General features: G+C 37.5%; 1 protein-coding gene across 2 annotated transcripts in view; it reads left to right on the forward strand.

The window, feature by feature from the left end:
• Positions 1–19,365, forward strand: part of LOC121867386 (extracellular matrix organizing protein FRAS1-like) — an 82,001-nt gene that overhangs the window by 55,876 nt on the left and 6,760 nt on the right. For both annotated transcript variants that reach the window (XM_042367301.1, XM_042367302.1), the window contains 17 exons: positions 75–262; positions 618–771; positions 887–1,041; positions 1,249–1,553; positions 1,696–1,936; positions 2,084–2,247; positions 2,513–2,750; positions 3,724–3,969; positions 7,241–7,388; positions 8,334–10,128; positions 11,199–12,090; positions 12,614–12,736; positions 14,764–14,952; positions 16,616–16,813; positions 17,328–17,600; positions 18,825–18,958; positions 19,212–19,314. In XM_042367301.1, the coding sequence (XP_042223235.1) occupies positions 75–262; positions 618–771; positions 887–1,041; positions 1,249–1,553; positions 1,696–1,936; positions 2,084–2,247; positions 2,513–2,750; positions 3,724–3,969; positions 7,241–7,388; positions 8,334–10,128; positions 11,199–12,090; positions 12,614–12,736; positions 14,764–14,952; positions 16,616–16,813; positions 17,328–17,600; positions 18,825–18,958; positions 19,212–19,314 (5,546 nt within the window). The remainder of the gene's footprint in view (positions 1–74; positions 263–617; positions 772–886; positions 1,042–1,248; positions 1,554–1,695; positions 1,937–2,083; positions 2,248–2,512; positions 2,751–3,723; positions 3,970–7,240; positions 7,389–8,333; positions 10,129–11,198; positions 12,091–12,613; positions 12,737–14,763; positions 14,953–16,615; positions 16,814–17,327; positions 17,601–18,824; positions 18,959–19,211; positions 19,315–19,365) is intronic.

The following is a 19,365-nucleotide window of genomic DNA, read 5'->3' on the forward strand; positions in this document are numbered from 1 at the left end:
ACGCTTTCATGGCTTAACTGATATCAATTAACTTATTAGCCAGGTATTTAAGGCATATCTCCTCATAATTTCAGAGCCTAAGAGCACCCCTGGAGAGACATCACCAATGTTGGAGTTTGCTCTGTTAGACTTGCAAGAAAGCAGAGTAACATACATTCAATCTCAGCATCGCCATCAAGAGCCTGTCCATGATTCTTTTCTCTTCCATGTCACGGATGGCATGAATGAATCACCTGTCCTGAGGTCTAATATCACTATCCAGGTAATGTTCAACAAATTTGATTTTTTTTTTTTTTTTCGAAGGGAAGGGGGCATAATGAATATAACTTTCTATGGTTTGGAACAAGGTCCCTGAAGATAGGTCACAAAGCATGGGACAGCTTCAGAAGAACCTTTTTCCTAGAAGTCTCTGATGTAGGAATCAACCGTATGAACAAAAAAATTTTTTAAAGAAAACGTGTACTGATAGAATAGATCTCTGGCTTCCTACTAATTTTAATTGTACACAGTAGCAACAGTATGTGTAGAAATTTTATTGAAACTTTTGTTCATTTGATTGTAAAGGAGGATGTACATCAGTTTGAAATATAAGATAGTACAGTATTCTTTGTTCACAGCCTACGAATGATGAGTCGCCAGTTATATTAGGAGAGCAGGTGGTGGTAGAAAAAGGTCAGACTGTAGTCATCCGCAACCAGTCACTCTTCATATCTGACACAGACACTGAGCCTGAGGACCTCATTGTGAAAATAGAACAACCACCCAGTCGTGGTAAGATAGTGGTGGAATGGGAACCTTTTTTATATGTAAATAGATAATGAGTCATATATTGATTTAATGTTGTCCACCAATAAGTTTTATCAGACACTTTATATCTCTCCTATAGGATCTCTACACAGGAAGATATCCCAAGAATCTTCTATCAAAAACAGTGAGCTGCTTACTAGAGGTCAGAGCTTCACTTTTCAAGACCTGTTAGATGAGCTTATTCTCTATAGTCATGATGGCTCTAGAGACCCAGAAGACATTATGGAAATTATGGTAATCTGCTACAACTTATTAAAAAGTGTGTGATGATGAAAATTACCAGAGAGTGTCATGATATGAAATTTTACATTAATAATTTCAGAAGAAAGATTTGCTACCTAAAATGGTGTAACTTTATTTTGGATAAAAATATGCTATATACACAGACAGACATCAAGTTATGGATTTTTACTATTATACTACAGTATAATAAATTTTCAGGTTAGTGACAGCAACCACGAAACAGGTGGAATAGTTGAGTTCATCATACTGCAGAAGACGGATGAGGCTCCAAGATTACTCCTCAACCATGGCCTCACACTCAAAGCTGGTGAGGTCTCAATCATCTCTCCCTCTCTGCTAATTGCTGAGGATGTTGATTCTGAGACTGAGATGATAAAATATGTTGTAACCAGTTTACCAGTATCTGGAAAACTTGAGATATACCAACCTCAATCTGATATATGGAGTCCATTAGTTGTGGGCTCCATGTTTATGCAGAAAGACATCCTCAATGGCAACGTTAGGTAAGATGACAGCATTAGTTGTGTATCTTTACACATGTAAACATACTTCACAAGTTTTAGCATAATGCACTTTATAAACAGTGTTGTATTACTCTGTTGCTCACATTTATATTGTTTGCTACTTAAACAAATTATTTGACAGGTTTGTGCACAAGAAAGATACACCGAGTGGAACAGATACTCTACGTTTTAACCTCCAAGATACAGAAGGGAACGTGATGATGGATCAAGCCCTCTCTATCACCGTGCTAGAAGATAAAGAGCCACCACGCATTACTATCAACATGGGCCTTACCCTCATGGAGGATGCTTCAGCTGCTCTTACTGCAGACCTTCTCTCAGCCACCGATACTGAGTTAGATCCCATGGATTTAATCTATGCTGTAAGTATATTAAACTAGAAATGAATATCAAGTACTGTATTGAAAAGCATTCATGTTTAGGATGCAACAAGAATGTTGATTATTGTACAAAATTGTCCTCCTCAATGTATATTGTTTCATAAAAGATTATCTGAATATTTGAATAAGCTGTTGAGTGGGCCAAGTCATGGACGACTCGAGCTAACAACAATTCCGGGAAAGGCCGTGTCAACATGGACTCAAGGAGCATTAGAGTTGGGGCTTCTTCAGTACCAACATCAGACCATGGATGAGAGCACTACAGACGAGTTCACTTTTATTGTTTCAGATGGGTTAGTAAAAAATATATTTACTTAATTCACATTTGAGGAGTTATTTGACTTGGACTGCATTTGTTGTTTTTAAACTGTTTACATATAAGCTTGGTAAACTTTTACAGAGTTAAATTCAGAAATATAAAAGCAGTACCAGAGGGGATTTTAATTAGCTTAAATTCCCCCAGAATTTTAGAACTGAAAATGGGATTAATATTTCACTGTAAGTTTGTAGTATAATTGTTGGCTTAGGACATTGACTTGTAAGCCCTTTTTCAACCAGGTATAATAATGTGAGTCAGTCTTTCAACATCAACATCAATCCTGTGGATGATGAACTTCCCCTTCTTGTTACAAACCACATCAAAGTTCAGGAAGGAACCAGGAAAATCATCTCTCAGTTTGAACTAGAAGCTTTAGATGCTGACACAAGAGATGAACTGATCACTTTCACTGTGGTACGAGGGCCCCAACATGGAAAGCTACAGGTGGTTGTGAACGAAGACTATATGGATTTTAAGGTTGGTATTTGAAAATTTTGCTGTAAAATCTTGTAAGAGGAGTGAGTGAAAGAAACACCCTTCTGCCATGATTTGTGGGAAGAACCATTGAAGAAGTCTAAACTATAGTAAAGTAGAAGATTTTAGCCATTGCTTCCTTTTTTTAATTCGGTAGATACATTTGTTACTCAAAAGTGGATCATCAAAATACTATATTCATGTCACAAAATGTTTCAGACATTATTTCTTACTAATTTTAATTTTCTTACCTTTCCTGGTATTTCCACTATACATAGTCTGAATTGTACTACCTCCTGAAGTAAATGACTCTTTTTTCTTATATTCTTAATAAAGAGTAAGTACAGGACAAAACTTTAACTCAACAAATTCCATGGAACCCATTTATAAATAATTTTTCACTGCCAGTATGTCAACCATTTTTTTTATAGTTTTCCATTTTTACTTTTACTCCATGTGTGGTTCCCAGTGTGACGGCCAGACCATTACAAAAACTCATCAACAAATGGTGTCAGAGTAATAGTAATTGTGTGCTGAATAAGTGAAAGATCACTTGCTTCACTTTTGGTAATTCCATGGCAAATCCCTTTCCATAGTTGAGGCAGCAACAGTATGGTGTATGACGATATGGTGACTAAAGATAATGTATTTCTCCTATCCACTTTTGATTCTTAATTATGATAAATAAAAACAACATTTATAAAATCAATTTATTCACAGTTAACATAAAATAGTAAGATATAAAAAATAATAGTAATGACTAAGAGTACAGTATCTGAAAGTACAGTATTAAGTACTGTATTCTTCCTGGCAGTTTGATAAATGCAATATACAGACAGGACAGGTGACAACAAGTCTACAGTTTTTTATTAGAGAAGCTTTTGGCAGCTGTCATTCACATAAAATAATTATCTAAACATCCATATATATATATATAAAAGAATTAATTACAGTATTCATACTGTCTCTTCCGAAGACTTTCACAATGCTAGATATATATAACGGGGACGTGTCTTACCTCCACGATGGTTCTGACACATACCGAGACTCCTTTGACGTCGTAGTGTCAGACTCCACCAACACAATGTACCAACATGGGAGGAGTGAGGATGTCGACACTCGGCCCTCTACCATCCATGTGGAAATCTCAGCAGTAGATGATGGGACACCAATACTAACATCAAACAGGGGACTCCATTTTCTACAACAGAAGGAAGGCAGGGTAAGAATTTTTGGGGTTATACTGTACTACTGTACTTAGTAAACTTTCAGCCACTGAAAAAAATAAAAAATATCTTAACCAGACCCAAGTCCATGTGAACATCAAAGTATCATCAGCTCAAAAGGGGGAAGAAATTTTCTTTATTCTGAAGGCACACTAATGCTTTAAGATGACTTTTCTGCTAATTCTGTGGTTACTTACATACAGTTGTACCCCACTTAACGCGGTCAATTGAACCCAGAGGGTCCCGCGTTAAGTGAAAACCGCGTTAAGTGAATAACAGAACATATGGGATTAATTCCAATAGAACCCAGCCCGACCCCCAAACTCCACTTTTTGACGACAAATAACTATGTTGTAGTAAAAATTCTATCTTAACTTTATGGTGGCATGAAAAACAAGTAATATAGAAGAGGTTAGGTTAGGAAAGATAAAGGTTAACATAGGAAAAATAAAGAATAGGTTAAAAAACGAAAATTTTTGAGGAACACTCACGGTAGTAGAAGAGATGGGTCGGCATACGGGGATGGAGGCTGGTTCCGAGGCAGAGGGCAGATTACTGCCCCTCAGGTGAATCACCATTACTAGGTGAATCACCATTACTAGGTGAATCAATATCACTGTCACTTACAGTTGTTATGGCTTCCCTGACAAATCCCTCAAAATCAACTTCACTATCACTATCACTGGCTTGGGCTGGCTGTGGTGGGTTGCGGGCGAAGAACTCGGTTATGCTTTGCTGACGGCTGGCTTTGATGTTGTCATGATACACCGTGATGTACGGCTCCATAGCCTGCACCAGTCGGGTATGGAAGACGTCATGGCGTTCATCGTCAGTGTCGCGGGAAACGATGGACTTAATTTTTTCTGTTAACTCTATGACACACTTAATATCACTATGACTTAAACTAGGTTCTTCGGAGAATGACGCACCTTCTTCCTCCTCTTCACTGGCGGGTTCTTCTTCCAACATCTCGTCGGCAGTCACTTCAGGATCTCTGATCACCTCCATGATGTCTTCGTTGGTGGTCTCGGAGAAGCCTTCAGCTGTAATACTGAGCGCAGCTTCTCTGGCAAGGTCCACTGCTACTGCAACAGTCTGAACCTGACCAGTCACAGGTTCACTCCTCCTCTCACCTGGTATGCCATGCAACACATGTCTCCATGCGTGACGAATCGTAGCAATAGACAGCAGATTCCATGCCTCCACCAAGAAGTCTACAGCTTGTTTGACGTTAAACTTCTTCCAAAATTGTTTGACGAGAAGTTCTTGAGTCGCCGCCTCTTGTTCCTTGTCCTCGTCGCTTTTACTCTCGCTGTCGGTGTCACCCAGCTTACGCAACTCATCCTTGGTGTTGGTAGAGTCGTTCAGGAGCTTGAATTTCTTTGCCGAGTATGCAGCTTTAACATTGCAGATTAACTCCTGGTCCATGGGCTGGATTAATGACGTAGTGTTGGGAGGAAGGAAGACCACTTTTACGTTGGGGTGACGATCCATAAGTAGGGGCGAGTGTCCAGGTGCGTTGTCAAGGAGCAACAAAATATTGAAAGGAACATTCTGTTGCTCGCAGAATTTCTGCACGTCAGGAACAAAACAGTTGTCAAACCAGAAGAGGGACAGAGAAGAGGACATCCACGCCTTACGTGCGGTTAGCCAGTGGACATTAAGCTTGTTCATGTCCATATTCTTGTAGGCGTGCGGCTTGCGGGCTTTGTGAATCACCGATAACTTTGGTTTACAGGTACCGGAGGCATTGGTGGTAAACAGGACGGTGATGCGTTCCTTCTGCATCTTCCGGCCCCTTACCTTGCTCGCAGACTGGACAACGAAGGTCTTGGAAGGTAACTTTTTCCAGAAAAGACCAGATTCGTCCATGTTAAACACCTGGTCGTCACTGTACTGTCCTTCCTCCATAATCTCACGTAAAAACGGAGGAAAATCTCTAGCCGCCGCACGGTCAGCACTCGCTTCCTCACCAACAATGCTGATGTTGGTGACCTTGTTCCTCCTCTTAAACCTATGCAGCCAACCATGGGAAGCATTGAAGGGTTTGGGCTCTGCAATTCCCAGTTTACGTGTCACTGCTGCGTATAGCTCACGTGCGTACTCCTGCACTGAGCGCGTGTCCACCGCCATGTTGCGTCGCGCCTGACGCACCAAATAACTCACCAGCAAAGTTTCCACTTTTGCCAGCACCCTGTTCTGGCAATACCTGATAGATGAAGCACCTGCAGACTTTGTGATCTTCATGTGCTCCTTTATCTTGGCTGCATCCTTCTTTATTGTACGAATCGTAGATTCGTTGACGCCATGCTGGCGCGCGAGATCAACTTGGCGTCTTCCTTTCTCCAAATCTTGAACAATTTGGTACTTCAGCTCGTAGCTTAATGAACGTCGTGTCTTCTTTGGTTTAGTGCCGCTGGGTCCAGGTAAGGAAAGGTTTCTCTCTGGGGGTGGTGGGATCATGGCTACTTGATGAACACGGAGGCAAGCACCCGCGTGTACTTTGAGGGATGAACTGCCGCTGCCAGGCCAAGGCCGCCTCCTCCTCCTCCCTCCTCCCCCGCCAGAAGGCCACGGCCATAATACTTTTAAGCCAATTACAGCTAGCAGCAGAGGGTAGGCTGCATGGCTAATCACAGTCCGAGACGCTATATGACGTCAGTGATAAATTAACAGTATACGACACCAAGAACAACTCTGGCCAAGGCCGCCGCTTATTTGCCGTGGAGAGGGAGAGGGAGGAGGGAGAGGCAGGCAGGCAGGCGGGCGGGTGGCATGCCATGGTCAAAATCTAAAATAGCATCTCCGGGCAGGACCACTCACCGCTAGCTGTGGAAAAACCAGCGTTAAGCGCGTTAAGCGGGGTAAAACTGTATAACAATGGTTAACATGCAGTTGTGTGAGAAATGACTGACACATTTTGGTGTTGCAGTAACTTAACACTTGTAGGGCACTTTTATTACTTACCACTGTATAGTTATTTTTATATTATACAGTATTAGATTTTTTGAACACTATTTATGCATTATATTCAGATACACAGACTTCATATAAAATAGTGGATGATGCAGATGACTTATACAGTATGTGAAACGAATGATGTATCATGAAAATTTCTTCCTATATTATACTTGTTAGCAACATATGTGTGAAATGACATATATCGGTACAACATATAAAGAGGACATGTACTGTACTACCAAGTGATATATATTGTAATTCAGTTCCCTTTACCCAAGTTCTTTGAAATATCTAATTCATTTACAGGCTCAGAACCTGATAACAACACATGAACTTCACATAGAGGATGAAGACACCCTACCTGAGAGTCTTGTTTTCTCTGTGACTCAGCCCCCTAATCATGGTGTCATTAGGCTCACCACCAGAGAGAGACCTGTACCTTCATTTACTCAAGGTAAAGTAACCTGATGTTGTAAATATTGAGTTTTGAAATTTACACCAAATACACAATACGTTTGATATAACGTCTGCCGCGTTTGCCCACCTAGAAGACACACGGCCGGATAAGATGCATCCCTATTTTACAAGGAAATTGTTAGGGAAAATACATTTAGTACAACTCATCATACATGTATTGAAAGTGATTTTAAAGTGTGTTTTAGGGGAAAAACATCAGACATTGTGCATGTTCTGGTAAATAATGTAGGTAAGCATAATTTGTATTTTTATCTTTTATATAATTTTCACCTATCAGCTTACTAGCCATATGGGCAGTCTTTCCAGTGTTAGTACACTGGATAGGCCTTTACTGTCACCTCCACACTTGTTTTCCATCAGTTTCAATACATATACCATTTTCCCCTATTTTAAGGGTTGTCTGCCTTTGACCATTCCCACAGTAGTGAGAGGAGGGCTAATAGATGGATGCCTTGATAAAGTAGCAGTTAATACTTATGCCTAAGAAATAAGTGAAACACTTCCTTCACAAAGAAAAAATGCAGTGATAATTTAAATTATACTGTAATGACAGACTATTTTTTTCTTTCCAAATGTTTAAGTTTTGCTCTATGTCTACCTTTATTATTTTATTCCTCCTTACTTCAACTTCTTTCATTTCATATACAGTACTTGGCAAGTCTTTGTATTTTCTTTTGGCAGATTCTTTATTTTTAAGACAAAAGTGGCAACTGCATAACATTGATGAGTCAATCAGTGTGAAAAAATCTTAGGCTTATACAATGCAGAAGATTAAGATTTAACTTTAACATATTACTGTATTTTGAATGTTAGAAAAGATGTATGTACAGTAGTATTAATCTATTATGCTTCTGCATTATTGCAAGAATTTATTACAAAGTTTCACTGTAGTAATTACTTTTTCTTTTTTCCTTTTGAACAGCTGACATCATTGCAGGTCATGTATACTACGAGCTCACCACTTATACACATGACATAACCAATGATAAGTTTACCTTTGAAGTAACTGATAGTAAACCTAATGTTGTGTCAGACAATGTCTTTCATATTCAGTGGGCATGGTTTTTAATGGCCAGAAGAGAGTATAATGTAACAGAAACTAATGGTGAAGTTAAAATATTGGTGAAAAGGAGTGGAAATTTGAAGCAACAATCATCAGTTACCTGCACCACACATGGAGGCTCTGCAAGAGGAAAGTCAAATGGATCACAAAATAAGGATTTTGAAGTTACTTCAGAACCTGTACAGTTTAATGAAGGAGAAACTGAGAAGTACTGTATGATACCTATCCTTGATGATGAAATATTTGAAGGTCCAGAGTCTTTTAGTGTTAAGTTAATTGACCCAAATTATGCATTATTAGGAAAACCAAAGAAGTCAGTGGTAACAATTATTGACAATGAAGACAAACCTTCAATTGCTTTTGAAACTAGTCGTTTTATTATCCGTGAAACTGACGAGATGATCTTTGCTCGCTTGAAACGTAGAGGAGATGTCAACCTGCCTGTGTCTGTGATATGTGTTAGTGAAGATGGATCTGCTAAAGGATCTGAACCACACCAAATAACAAATGGAAGTGACTTTATACATCGCTATTATGAGGAATCATCCAGGGTTGTTTTTCCTCCTGGTATTCAAGTTGCTTCTTGCAACATAAAAATCATTGATGATTCAATATTTGAAGTTAATGAAGATTTCAAATTAATATTGAAAGATCCTTCTGATGGTGTAACACTTGGTGAGATACAGGAAGCTACTGTCACCATTAGAGGACCCAATGACCACAGTACAATCAGTTTCATTCAATCAGACTATAACGTATCAGAAAGTGATGGTACAGTGTCAGTTCAGTTAGAACGCACTGGTGTGGATTTAAGTTACCCATCAACCGTTTGGTGTGCTACCAAGTCTTATACCCCAGAGGAAGCTCAGCCTTCTCTCGATTATGTCCCCCACTCAGAGCAAGTAAATTTTGAGGAGAGTCAAAAACATGCAGCTTGTACCATTAATCTTATTGATGATAAAGTTAACCCAAAACTTGAAGGCCCAGAGCGGTTCAAAGTCTTCATTAGCACTGCCCAAAATGCATCTGTTAGTAGTGTTTTATCAGAAACAATTGTAACCATACTTGATGATGAAGATGCACCTTCTATGCAGTTTACTGTGCCTGAAGTTAAAGTGCGAGAAAACCAAACTGTCGTGAAGATCCCAATACAGAGGTCAGGGGACCTTAGTCGAGTGTCAACTGTGTATTGCTTTACACGTCAGCGGTCAGCAAAGGCAGGTATTGACTTCATGGAGCGGCCTAATACCAGGGATTCCTTAGTGACATTTCCAAAAGGTGTTTCCAAAGTTGAATGTGAAATTGGACTTCTAGATGATTTGGTGTATGAGAAGGAAGAAAAGTTTATCGTTAAATTATCTCACCCGGGTTCTCCGTCAGACCTTCGTCCTCACATTGGTGAAAATAAAATAGTACGAGTGACCATTCTGGACTGGGAAGACAGGCCAAGAGTGTCACTACAACATGGTGTATACACAGTTGCTGAACCCCAAGCAAGGGATCTAACTTCCAGCCTCACTGTCCCTATAATCAGACTTGGTGACATATCTCAAGTCTCCCGAGTGATGGTTTCAACTAGGGATGGTTCAGCTGCTTCAGGGTCAGACTACCATCCACTCCATGCTGAAGTAGAGTTCTCACCCGGGGATACAATGTAAGTATTCCCTCTTACTACCTACTGTAGGTGTATTTGAATCTTCACCTGATAGAAAGTACTACTCCTGTACACATTAGAAAAGTAGATAATAATGAACTTAGATTTATAAGATTAGAATTTAAAGTTTTCAATTTTGAAACAACTGATGGTGAACAGAAGAGTTTATGCTTCAAAAAAATGTCCAATTAAATTAATAATTTAATTTGTTTCTACCTACTATAACTTTTAAGTTTTAGGGTCCTGGAATTCCCATGTGTCTGACAACTCTAGAGATTCACTACCGTAATATTGTTAGGATTAGTTACTGACTTCTACCACTTACAGTAAGAACTTTTAAGATTTATGTAAAATTAAAGTACAGTAGCTTGTACTATGCATGTACCGTACTCCTTTAGTAGTATCCAGTTAATTACCATGGATCTTGCTCGGCAATAAAAAATTGCAGTCTCTGTCATATATCATCTCCTTAATGGTATAAAATTACCACCACTTTTCATATTCTATCCAGAACAAGAGTTTTGTGTGTAGACCGACCTCCAACAATTCAGTGTTGCACAGTCTCTGCAGTTACAGTAAATCCTGAAGAATTCCCAGTAACAATACTGAAAATATTTGGAGAATAATTCTTTTTTAGTCTAATTATAACATGTGAAACATTTGAGATCTGCTTTTATAATGAAAACTAACTGAAAAGAATGGTTGTCTTAAGAGGTGTACAGGGCTGGAAGTTGTAGGAAATTATAAAGTAAACTCAAAGACAGAAATAAAAATGGAGACCTCTGATGGACACCGTTAGCCTTTAGAACACTTCCAAGTTAGGTTTATTGTGAAAATGCCAGAGAAAAGACTCAGTAAAGGATTTAGCATTTGCTGTTAATAGCTACTGTATAGAGTATATATATATATATATATATATATATATATATATATATATATATATATATATATATATATATATATATATATATATATATATATATATATATATATATATATATATATATATATATATATATATATATATATATATATATATATATTATGACTTGTGTTTTGCTTACCATCAGGGTTGATGTTGAAATCACCATTGTTCACAACCCTGAGCGCCAGTGGCATGAGACCCTCTCAGTGGTGCTGGGCCCTCAAGACCCCATTAATGCTGAATTAGGAGCCATCATATCTGCCACCATCACAATTTTAGACCATGAATCATCTGGCAGCTCAGTCCTCCCAGCACCTCCTATAGTTGTCTCTCTACTGCACTTCGATAACATTGAAGAGCATCTTGGGGAACCTGCAAGTCCAGGATACCCACTAGTTTGCATCACACCCTGTGATATGAAATATCCTGAAAATACTGTTACTGGTGAGATGTGTTCTGAAGCTGGGTTAAATTCTACTTCCATACAATATTCGTGGGAGGTTGCTGTTCCTGCTGATGGTGATGGAAGTCTTACTCCTTTTCACTCACTCACAGATGGTACTTTATTTGCAAATCCACACACTAAAGTATTAGATTCAATGTTCTTTGCTCGCCACTTCTGGGTACGATGCATTGCCCAGCCTATCAAGAGTGATGGTGTATTTGGAGTTCCCCTGCGGAGTAAAGCTATATCTATTGGCATTCAAAATGGGATATGCCAGACACCACTTGTGCCAGGACAACCAGGTGGATTCCAGAGCCAGTCTTTTATGGCCACCCTGTCATACATTAATTCTACAGATGAAAGTCACCCTAACACAGTAAAGATATATGTAGAAATTCCTCATCAAGATGGCATGGTTCCTGTGTTGTCAACTCTTCCAATCCACAATTTGCGATACCTTTTAACTGAACAGCTCTACCGAGTGCATCACCTGTGCTCCAACCTTGATCCATCAGTTGGGTTCTTGGATGAGTCCCCACTTCAGTCTCCACTTCATCCTAGGCCATATCAGTGGGATGAAAATCTTCGGGAGGTAAGCTTCAGTTAATTAGATTTGTTAAAATATTTTTGTCACTCACAAATATGCTATATAACTCAGAAGGCTTTCATATTTATATTTTTAGTTAAAAAAAAAAAGCTCTTGAAAGATAGATTCATGGATGCAAATGCTGTACATATATAAAGATGGTTTGAATAAGTGAAGTTTATGACATAATATAGATTGGTGAAGGTTAATGGGTTTGTGGCTGAGCTATATTATGTAGCAACAATATGAGTGAAATAGTCGCTATATTGGAAGCAGGATCTGAACATAAGACACAGAGTTGTTTAAGCATTATTAAATCAACCTCTCCCAAGTTTCATGTTAAGTGTACGCACCACTTTCTGAGCATATTATGGACACGTGCGTGTGCACACACACACACACACACACAGCCCAATATAAGTGTAAGTAATAATTTTGGATATTAGCTGTGAACAGTTTAAGATATATAACCTAGGGAATTAGGATGTTAAACTTCATACATAGTTATCGTACTCACAATTTATTTCAGAATAAAACACTGCAACTATATCGTCACTTGGACCTGAAGACTTGTATGTGGACCTTCTCTGCCTGGTTCTCAATGTCACAGTTGGTAGACCGGTGTGGTGGTCAGGTTGTCTCAGATTTCCAGGTATGTTTTCTGTAAGAATTCACAATAAAACTTGCTGCTGCTTTGATATGTAAGAAAATATTTTACATCTTGTGTAGAGCAATAGATAATGGAATGTGTGCCCTGTATATAATATTAATAATAATAATAAATAATAAAATAAATAATAATGATAAAGAACAATAAATAAATAAAAAAAAATAAAAAATCACGAGTGAAAACTATAAATGTATGCTGTGTTGTCAAAGTAAGAGTACTAATTGAGACCCTGCAATTGTGTGTAAATGAGGCAGAAAGTAAGATCAGCAACCTGGGACTTGGTCACAATTTTTGTGATGCCAAATGGCAGCAGGGTCCACCATTAGACAACACATTATGCTTCCAATATTTTCCCAGGCAGTAACACCTCCCTGTTTGATAGCTGCCTACTACCTCTGAGCTCTTTACAGAGTAGCAGATAAACAAAAGTTGATGCCATGCAGTTGCCATGCCAGATAGCAAATTTGGATTAAATGAAGTCCAGATGACTGGGGATTAACTTTTAGTGTTTCCCTTTATTTTCATATTGCTTCACTCCACCCTTGTCCCACCCAGTTTTACCCCTACCTCAGTTGCTCTCACACCCTTGGCTGCTGTACAGGTTGACAACCCTTTATCTGAAATTCCGAAAACCAAAAAGCTCTGAAAACCGAACTTTTTTTTTTATACATGAATTAGCCCACCCAGGCATAGATCACTGACCCACATCGGGGACTGGGGGGCGAAAATGTAATAGTAATAATAATTATAATAATTATTATAATAATTATAGTAAATAAAAATTTTAATAAAAAATACACCAAAATAAAATAATAATGATAACAATAATACTGTAATAATAAAATAATAATAATAAAGAAATACAAGAATGAAAAAAAGATCAAAAGTGAGAAACACGACCTGGACCTATGAATTATTATTATTGTTATTATTATTATTATTATAATTATTATTATTATTATTATTATTATAATTTCTAATATATTTTCGCCTCCCAGGCCCCAGTGTGGGTCAGTGACTTATACCCGGGTGATCTAAAAAAAAAAAAAAAAAAATAAACTAACCATTCTGAAAACCGAAAAATTCCGAAATCCGAAATGCCTCTGGCCCCAAGGATTTCGGATAAGTGATTGTCAACCTGTACTTAAACACAGGTTGTTGATGTAGACATTGTATTGTTTGTACCGTAACTAGGTGCATGGTTCATTATACACGTTTGTGAGGACAACCGTAAAGCTCTAACTATATATTCACCCTAAGAAATAAACTGTAACTGTAACAAACTATTCCTATGTATATAAACTTATACTGTATTAATATTTCTTAATGGTATTCAAATGTAACTGTTTATTAATAATAACAGGTGGTATTAAATTGCCACACCAAAATTTATAGCAAATGGTATTTTATCTATAAATATGAATACCATTGTTTGTCTATCAGAAACAATTAGACAAAGTCTTTGATGACATAATTTATATAGGGTCTATCTCATTGTAAACCTGACTGTGCCTACCAAGCCTGTAATTGCTTGAGGATGTACAAACAATTATCAAATGTTCAAACAAATAGTCATTGAATTATAAGAAGTGAATATATAAAGTTTCAAATATGTACAGTACTTAATTAATTTAATAATTATTTGGGAAGTTAGTGAATATATGTGCATAGTGGCAAGGTGAAGGAGGGGCTTTGAGAATTGCAATTAAATGCCAGGTGGCAACGTGTCCTCCTAATATTACTTATTAAGTCATTATTAGATGTTTTAATTGCCTGTATGTTGGCCTGGCGAATTGGCTAGGAATTAACATACCTAGGCAGCACTTGCTGACGTTGCATTCGAGCTATATCACAAAAACTAGTTTTTAGAAAAAAACGGCTTTTTCAGTATTGTTGTCTCAGATTTTTTTTTACTGTATCCATCGTTTTTCAAGACCTATTCAATGCATGTTTTTTAATCCTAACATTCTCCAAGTTTTATTCAATATTATATCTCATTTTATCTTCAGGTTGGCTCTGGCGGGCAGAGTTTTCTAACTGTACGTGTGCCTCTGTACATCTCTTATGTGTATGCAACATCACCACCCGGCTGGGCATCAGTCGACCACAGAACAGAACTTTCAGTGTCACTTTATTACAATACGCTTCTATGGCACCAGGGTCTACACACACAGCCTACTCTTACTGCCAAGATACAGGTGAACAACCCAAAAGTTACTTGATGTTTTCTGTGTACAGTATCAGATAACTTGGTAGAGAGCTGAAATATTTCTTACGAAAACCAGATCAGAAGACTTTAGGCAATTTTCGGTGAGCTGGAACCAATTATCCAAAAACCCATTGAAACAATGGTTTCGGTTGACGAATTTTTCTGTTAATGAGCAACCTTCTAGAACGAATTGTGCTCGTTAACTGAGGGACCACTGTACTCATATAAAGTCCATTATTATAGTTTGAAGAGTAGTCTGAATATAAACTTTTTATTTGTACTTTGGAAAACAAAATTCATTGAAAACATTGTACAGGTAGAGTGAAATGAAAGAATAGAATACTGTACAGGTACTTGGTTTTTATTGTTCTTTTATATACTGTATATCAAATTTGTGTGTGTGAACAGTACACTAGAACCTCATTATTTCAAACTAAAGGGTAGGAAAGGGGCTTTTAAATACCAGATATTTCAAAATAAGTGGCAATTTTATTATTGTACTTATTATTATATAAATTCAAAATACATAACTAGTAATGAAATATTTTACATTGAAAATGAAAGTGGGTTTCATAGGCATGACTGCCCATTAGGAACAGTGTGGATACAGCACACTGTATACCAAGCCTTCAGTACACAAGGAGGCAGCATGACCGGTACTGCACACGACCACATTCACTTTCCCAAGTAGTAAACTTAGGTACCCATTTACAGCTGGGAGAACTGGGAATGCCTGGGGATCAGGCCACTGACCCATGGAACAGGAAGTGGATCCTGTATCCACTCGATCGCCACATTAATCCTTCAGGGTGTTCTTAAAATTCCTGATTATTGAAAAGAGAATAATTTTAGTATATTTTGTCCATAAATGTGCACATTAGATTAAGATAAGATGGGTTCATTGTTAACCATAGCAGAATAATGCTCAGTTCTGTTGACCCCTCTGTAAATACTTACTGTATTGTATGGTAATACTACATACCATGCTCCTTCTCCTGTGATGTCACAGCACCTGGCTGTGAAGACTTCGCGTCACTAGATTCACCCATAAAATTAGCTTTAAATGTATGTACTCTGTAACATTAAAACTTAATTGTAGGCATATAATTAACAATAATAAAAGCATATAAATATAAATAATGAAAGCATAAAATTAACAAAAATTATACAACTTTGTGTTCACACTGCATCATAGTCTCATATCAGGGATGCTGGCTGCCTCAATGTTCACCTTAACGATGCACTCATACAGGTTTTTTTCATTGAATTTTCAAACTAGTCACAAACTTAAGTATCTCTTTTTTATAGAAAATAATTTAAAAGCTTTATTGAATCTGTTAATGGAAATCTGTTTTAAATTGGTTTAATGGTAAAAACAACCTTACTTAACAAAGATATTGTAATTTCAATACAGCCTGCATCATGTCTGTAGCAGAAGATATAAAAAACTGTCTCCTTGTTTTCACTCCCACAAATTTAATTCACTGAGTGACAAATATGCTTTGAAATATTAATTCCATCATGTCAACTTTATTTTCATAAAATCCTCTTAGTTTGCTATGTCAGGTGATTGACCATGAATAAAGTCTTGATATTATTCAGCACTGATGCTGTTTTACTTGTGTCATGAATTATTGTTTTTCTCCTTTTAGGTAACAAGAATATCCATAGATGAATCTGGTCGGTTGGTAATCGACTTAAAGACAATGGCAAAGTTCCGTGGTCAGTTTGTTTTGCATCACTCAAACTTGGATGAGTATTCATCTCAACTCAAGGCTCCAAAAGAACTGGACATCCAATTCTCCCTTGTACTTCTGTGGACTGCTTCCACTTGGGATGGCCCAGAACAGGTAGATGATTTACTGGTATAAACAGTGATAAACTTGAGTCTAATTCAATGCTCTGTAGATATAATGACCAATGTTTCAATGTAGTTTATCTTGATCATCTATACAACAGTGTTTCATAGTTTCTTTGTACCTGTAGTCATATCCAAAGTTCTCATTTGTGATTGAAATATTTACGGTACAGTATATTACAGGGTATTACAAAGAAAGTAAATATGCTGTACATAAGAATAAACAATATAAATGAAAGGGAAGAAGAACTGCCAGTACAGCACATTGATAATATATTCAATTTTGAGAAGTAACTGATATTTATTCACAGTAAAAGCTTGTGAACTTTAAAATGTTATTTAGTGCGTAACTGATTGAGTTTCCTAGTGCCTGACATGCAAGGACTCTGTTACTTTATCTTCTTTCTTCGGTGATGACAGTCAGTCAAGAACTGTATCCTGTAAATAATAAAAATTTCAAGCTACAGTTAATTTGTTTATAATAAATCATGTTTATGTTTAATCAGGTATGGCGAGCTGTGAGTGATTATAATCTCAAGGACTATACTGGGGAGTACACGTTGGAGTTGATCCCCTGTACTGTGAGCCCAACACAGTCTTTCACTGTAACTGAACCACTTCCTTGCACACCTCATCCTCCAGCAACCTTCACATTGCCTATTGCCATTCAACAAACTCATCGTCCAGTTCCGCTTGTCTACACTCTCAACACAGACTTCCAGCTTCTCAACAGTCCAGCTCTGTTCCTTACAGATCCAAGACAGGTTGATAACTTGCAGGTGAGACAGTTTTGTTCATATATATGCACAGTTCTTTGTTTAACTTTTTATGCACGTGTCACTTTCCACATGTGAAGCTTGATGGCACCAGCTTAATCTTTGAAAACATTCTTTAGTCAGTAGACATGTTGGCACAGTTTCTACAGTTAATAGCACCATTTCTCTCATTTCAAAGAACATTTAAATATCAGCTCACTGTCATATAATGAAAGCAGTTTTAAAACTGCCTAATTGAAACTGAGAGCTACCAAGAGGAGATTGTCCCCTGTAAGTTATATAAAAAAGGAATATCATGAAAAAGACTAAATGAATAGGAAAACAGTAAAAATCAAAATACTGTAATGTACTGCGAGAGGGGGGAGGAGTGTACTGCTATGGCTTAAGCTTTATTATAAGTGATATCCCCATTAGCCGGAATAATTGGTGCAGACCGGTTCCAGGATTCAGAGATTTCAGTAGTATGGAGACAAACTTTCTCATCCCCAGAAAAAGTTGCACATCCCCGGAATTTTTCCGGGTATTGGGAAAAGTTTTCTGAAAGTCTAAATTACGCATCTTACACAGACAGTCACAGAGCTATACAGTATGTATTTATTTATGCAAACACCACTGCACATGTTCAGTATATTGTAAATAAATAAAATGCAGTACACTATACTGTACTCACAAGCAGATGCTGTTGTCTTGAGCTTGTGATGCAGGCAGGCCTAGTAATGGTGATAGGCACAACACAGATCATATATAAAAACAGAAGTGAGCGATTTTTTCATAATTTTCCGAAAATTCACATGATGCAATCCTCAAAAAAAATTCCCATGCCTGAAATGAAGAGATTTTTTCCCAAAATTTGTCAGAATGTTCAAAAAATTTCCGGCTATTGGACAGTTCCGGGGATCAAAGATTCCGGTTAACGGAGAGATTACTACTGGACTTGAATTTCCACTGTTCCAGATTGTACTGTGTATATAAATAAATATGTGGTGAAAGTTGCCGGCTGAGAACGCATCCCCCATATTTTCATTAATTCTTATGGGAAAAAATGCCCTGATATTCGCAATGACTTAGGAACGCATCCTTTGTGATAACCGGGTTATTCCCGTGTTCAGCTTGTTAAAGGAAGATACTACTGTACGGTTTCTATTATTTCATGCTCTAACAAGAAAAAATTTGTCACAGTTTACACAGAGATATACACATTTGATGCATTTGATGTTGTGTACACAGGAGGTGGATTATAAAGGAAGCTATGGTCCAGGCCAGACAATCTACGGCAGAGTGTTGTGGCACCCAAGTCAGGATCTCCATTCTGCCTACCAATTATACATTCAGCGAGTTTTCCTTTGTACTGGTGCAGAAGGGTATGTATTTATCTTATTGTCTTATTTCAGTACTTCTAATTGTTTAAGATGTTGTCATTGTTTAATATCACAGTAAATATGACTGGGGATTAATGTTATTATGCCTGAGGTTATTTATTAAATCATTGTACACTGTACAAAGTAATATAATGTTGTTTATGATTTTTTATTTTTGATGACATTCTTTTAAATTTGTGCATAATATAGATACACATGCCAAGTATTACTGTCTTATACCTTCACCACTGCTCAGGTATGTGCCAACATATGACCCAACCGGTGAGCTTTATCAAGAGGGACCACAATATGGATGTATACAGCCTTCCAGCAAGCTTCGTCACAGGTTTCTCATTCTGGTAATTTAAACATGGCTTTGTGGTGCAAGGATTCCAGTAGTGTATTGAGAC

Source organism: Homarus americanus, unplaced genomic scaffold (assembly GCF_018991925.1).
Source record: "Homarus americanus isolate GMGI-L3 unplaced genomic scaffold, GMGI_Hamer_2.0 scaffold18418, whole genome shotgun sequence".
Lineage (NCBI taxonomy): Eukaryota > Metazoa > Arthropoda > Malacostraca > Decapoda > Nephropidae > Homarus > Homarus americanus.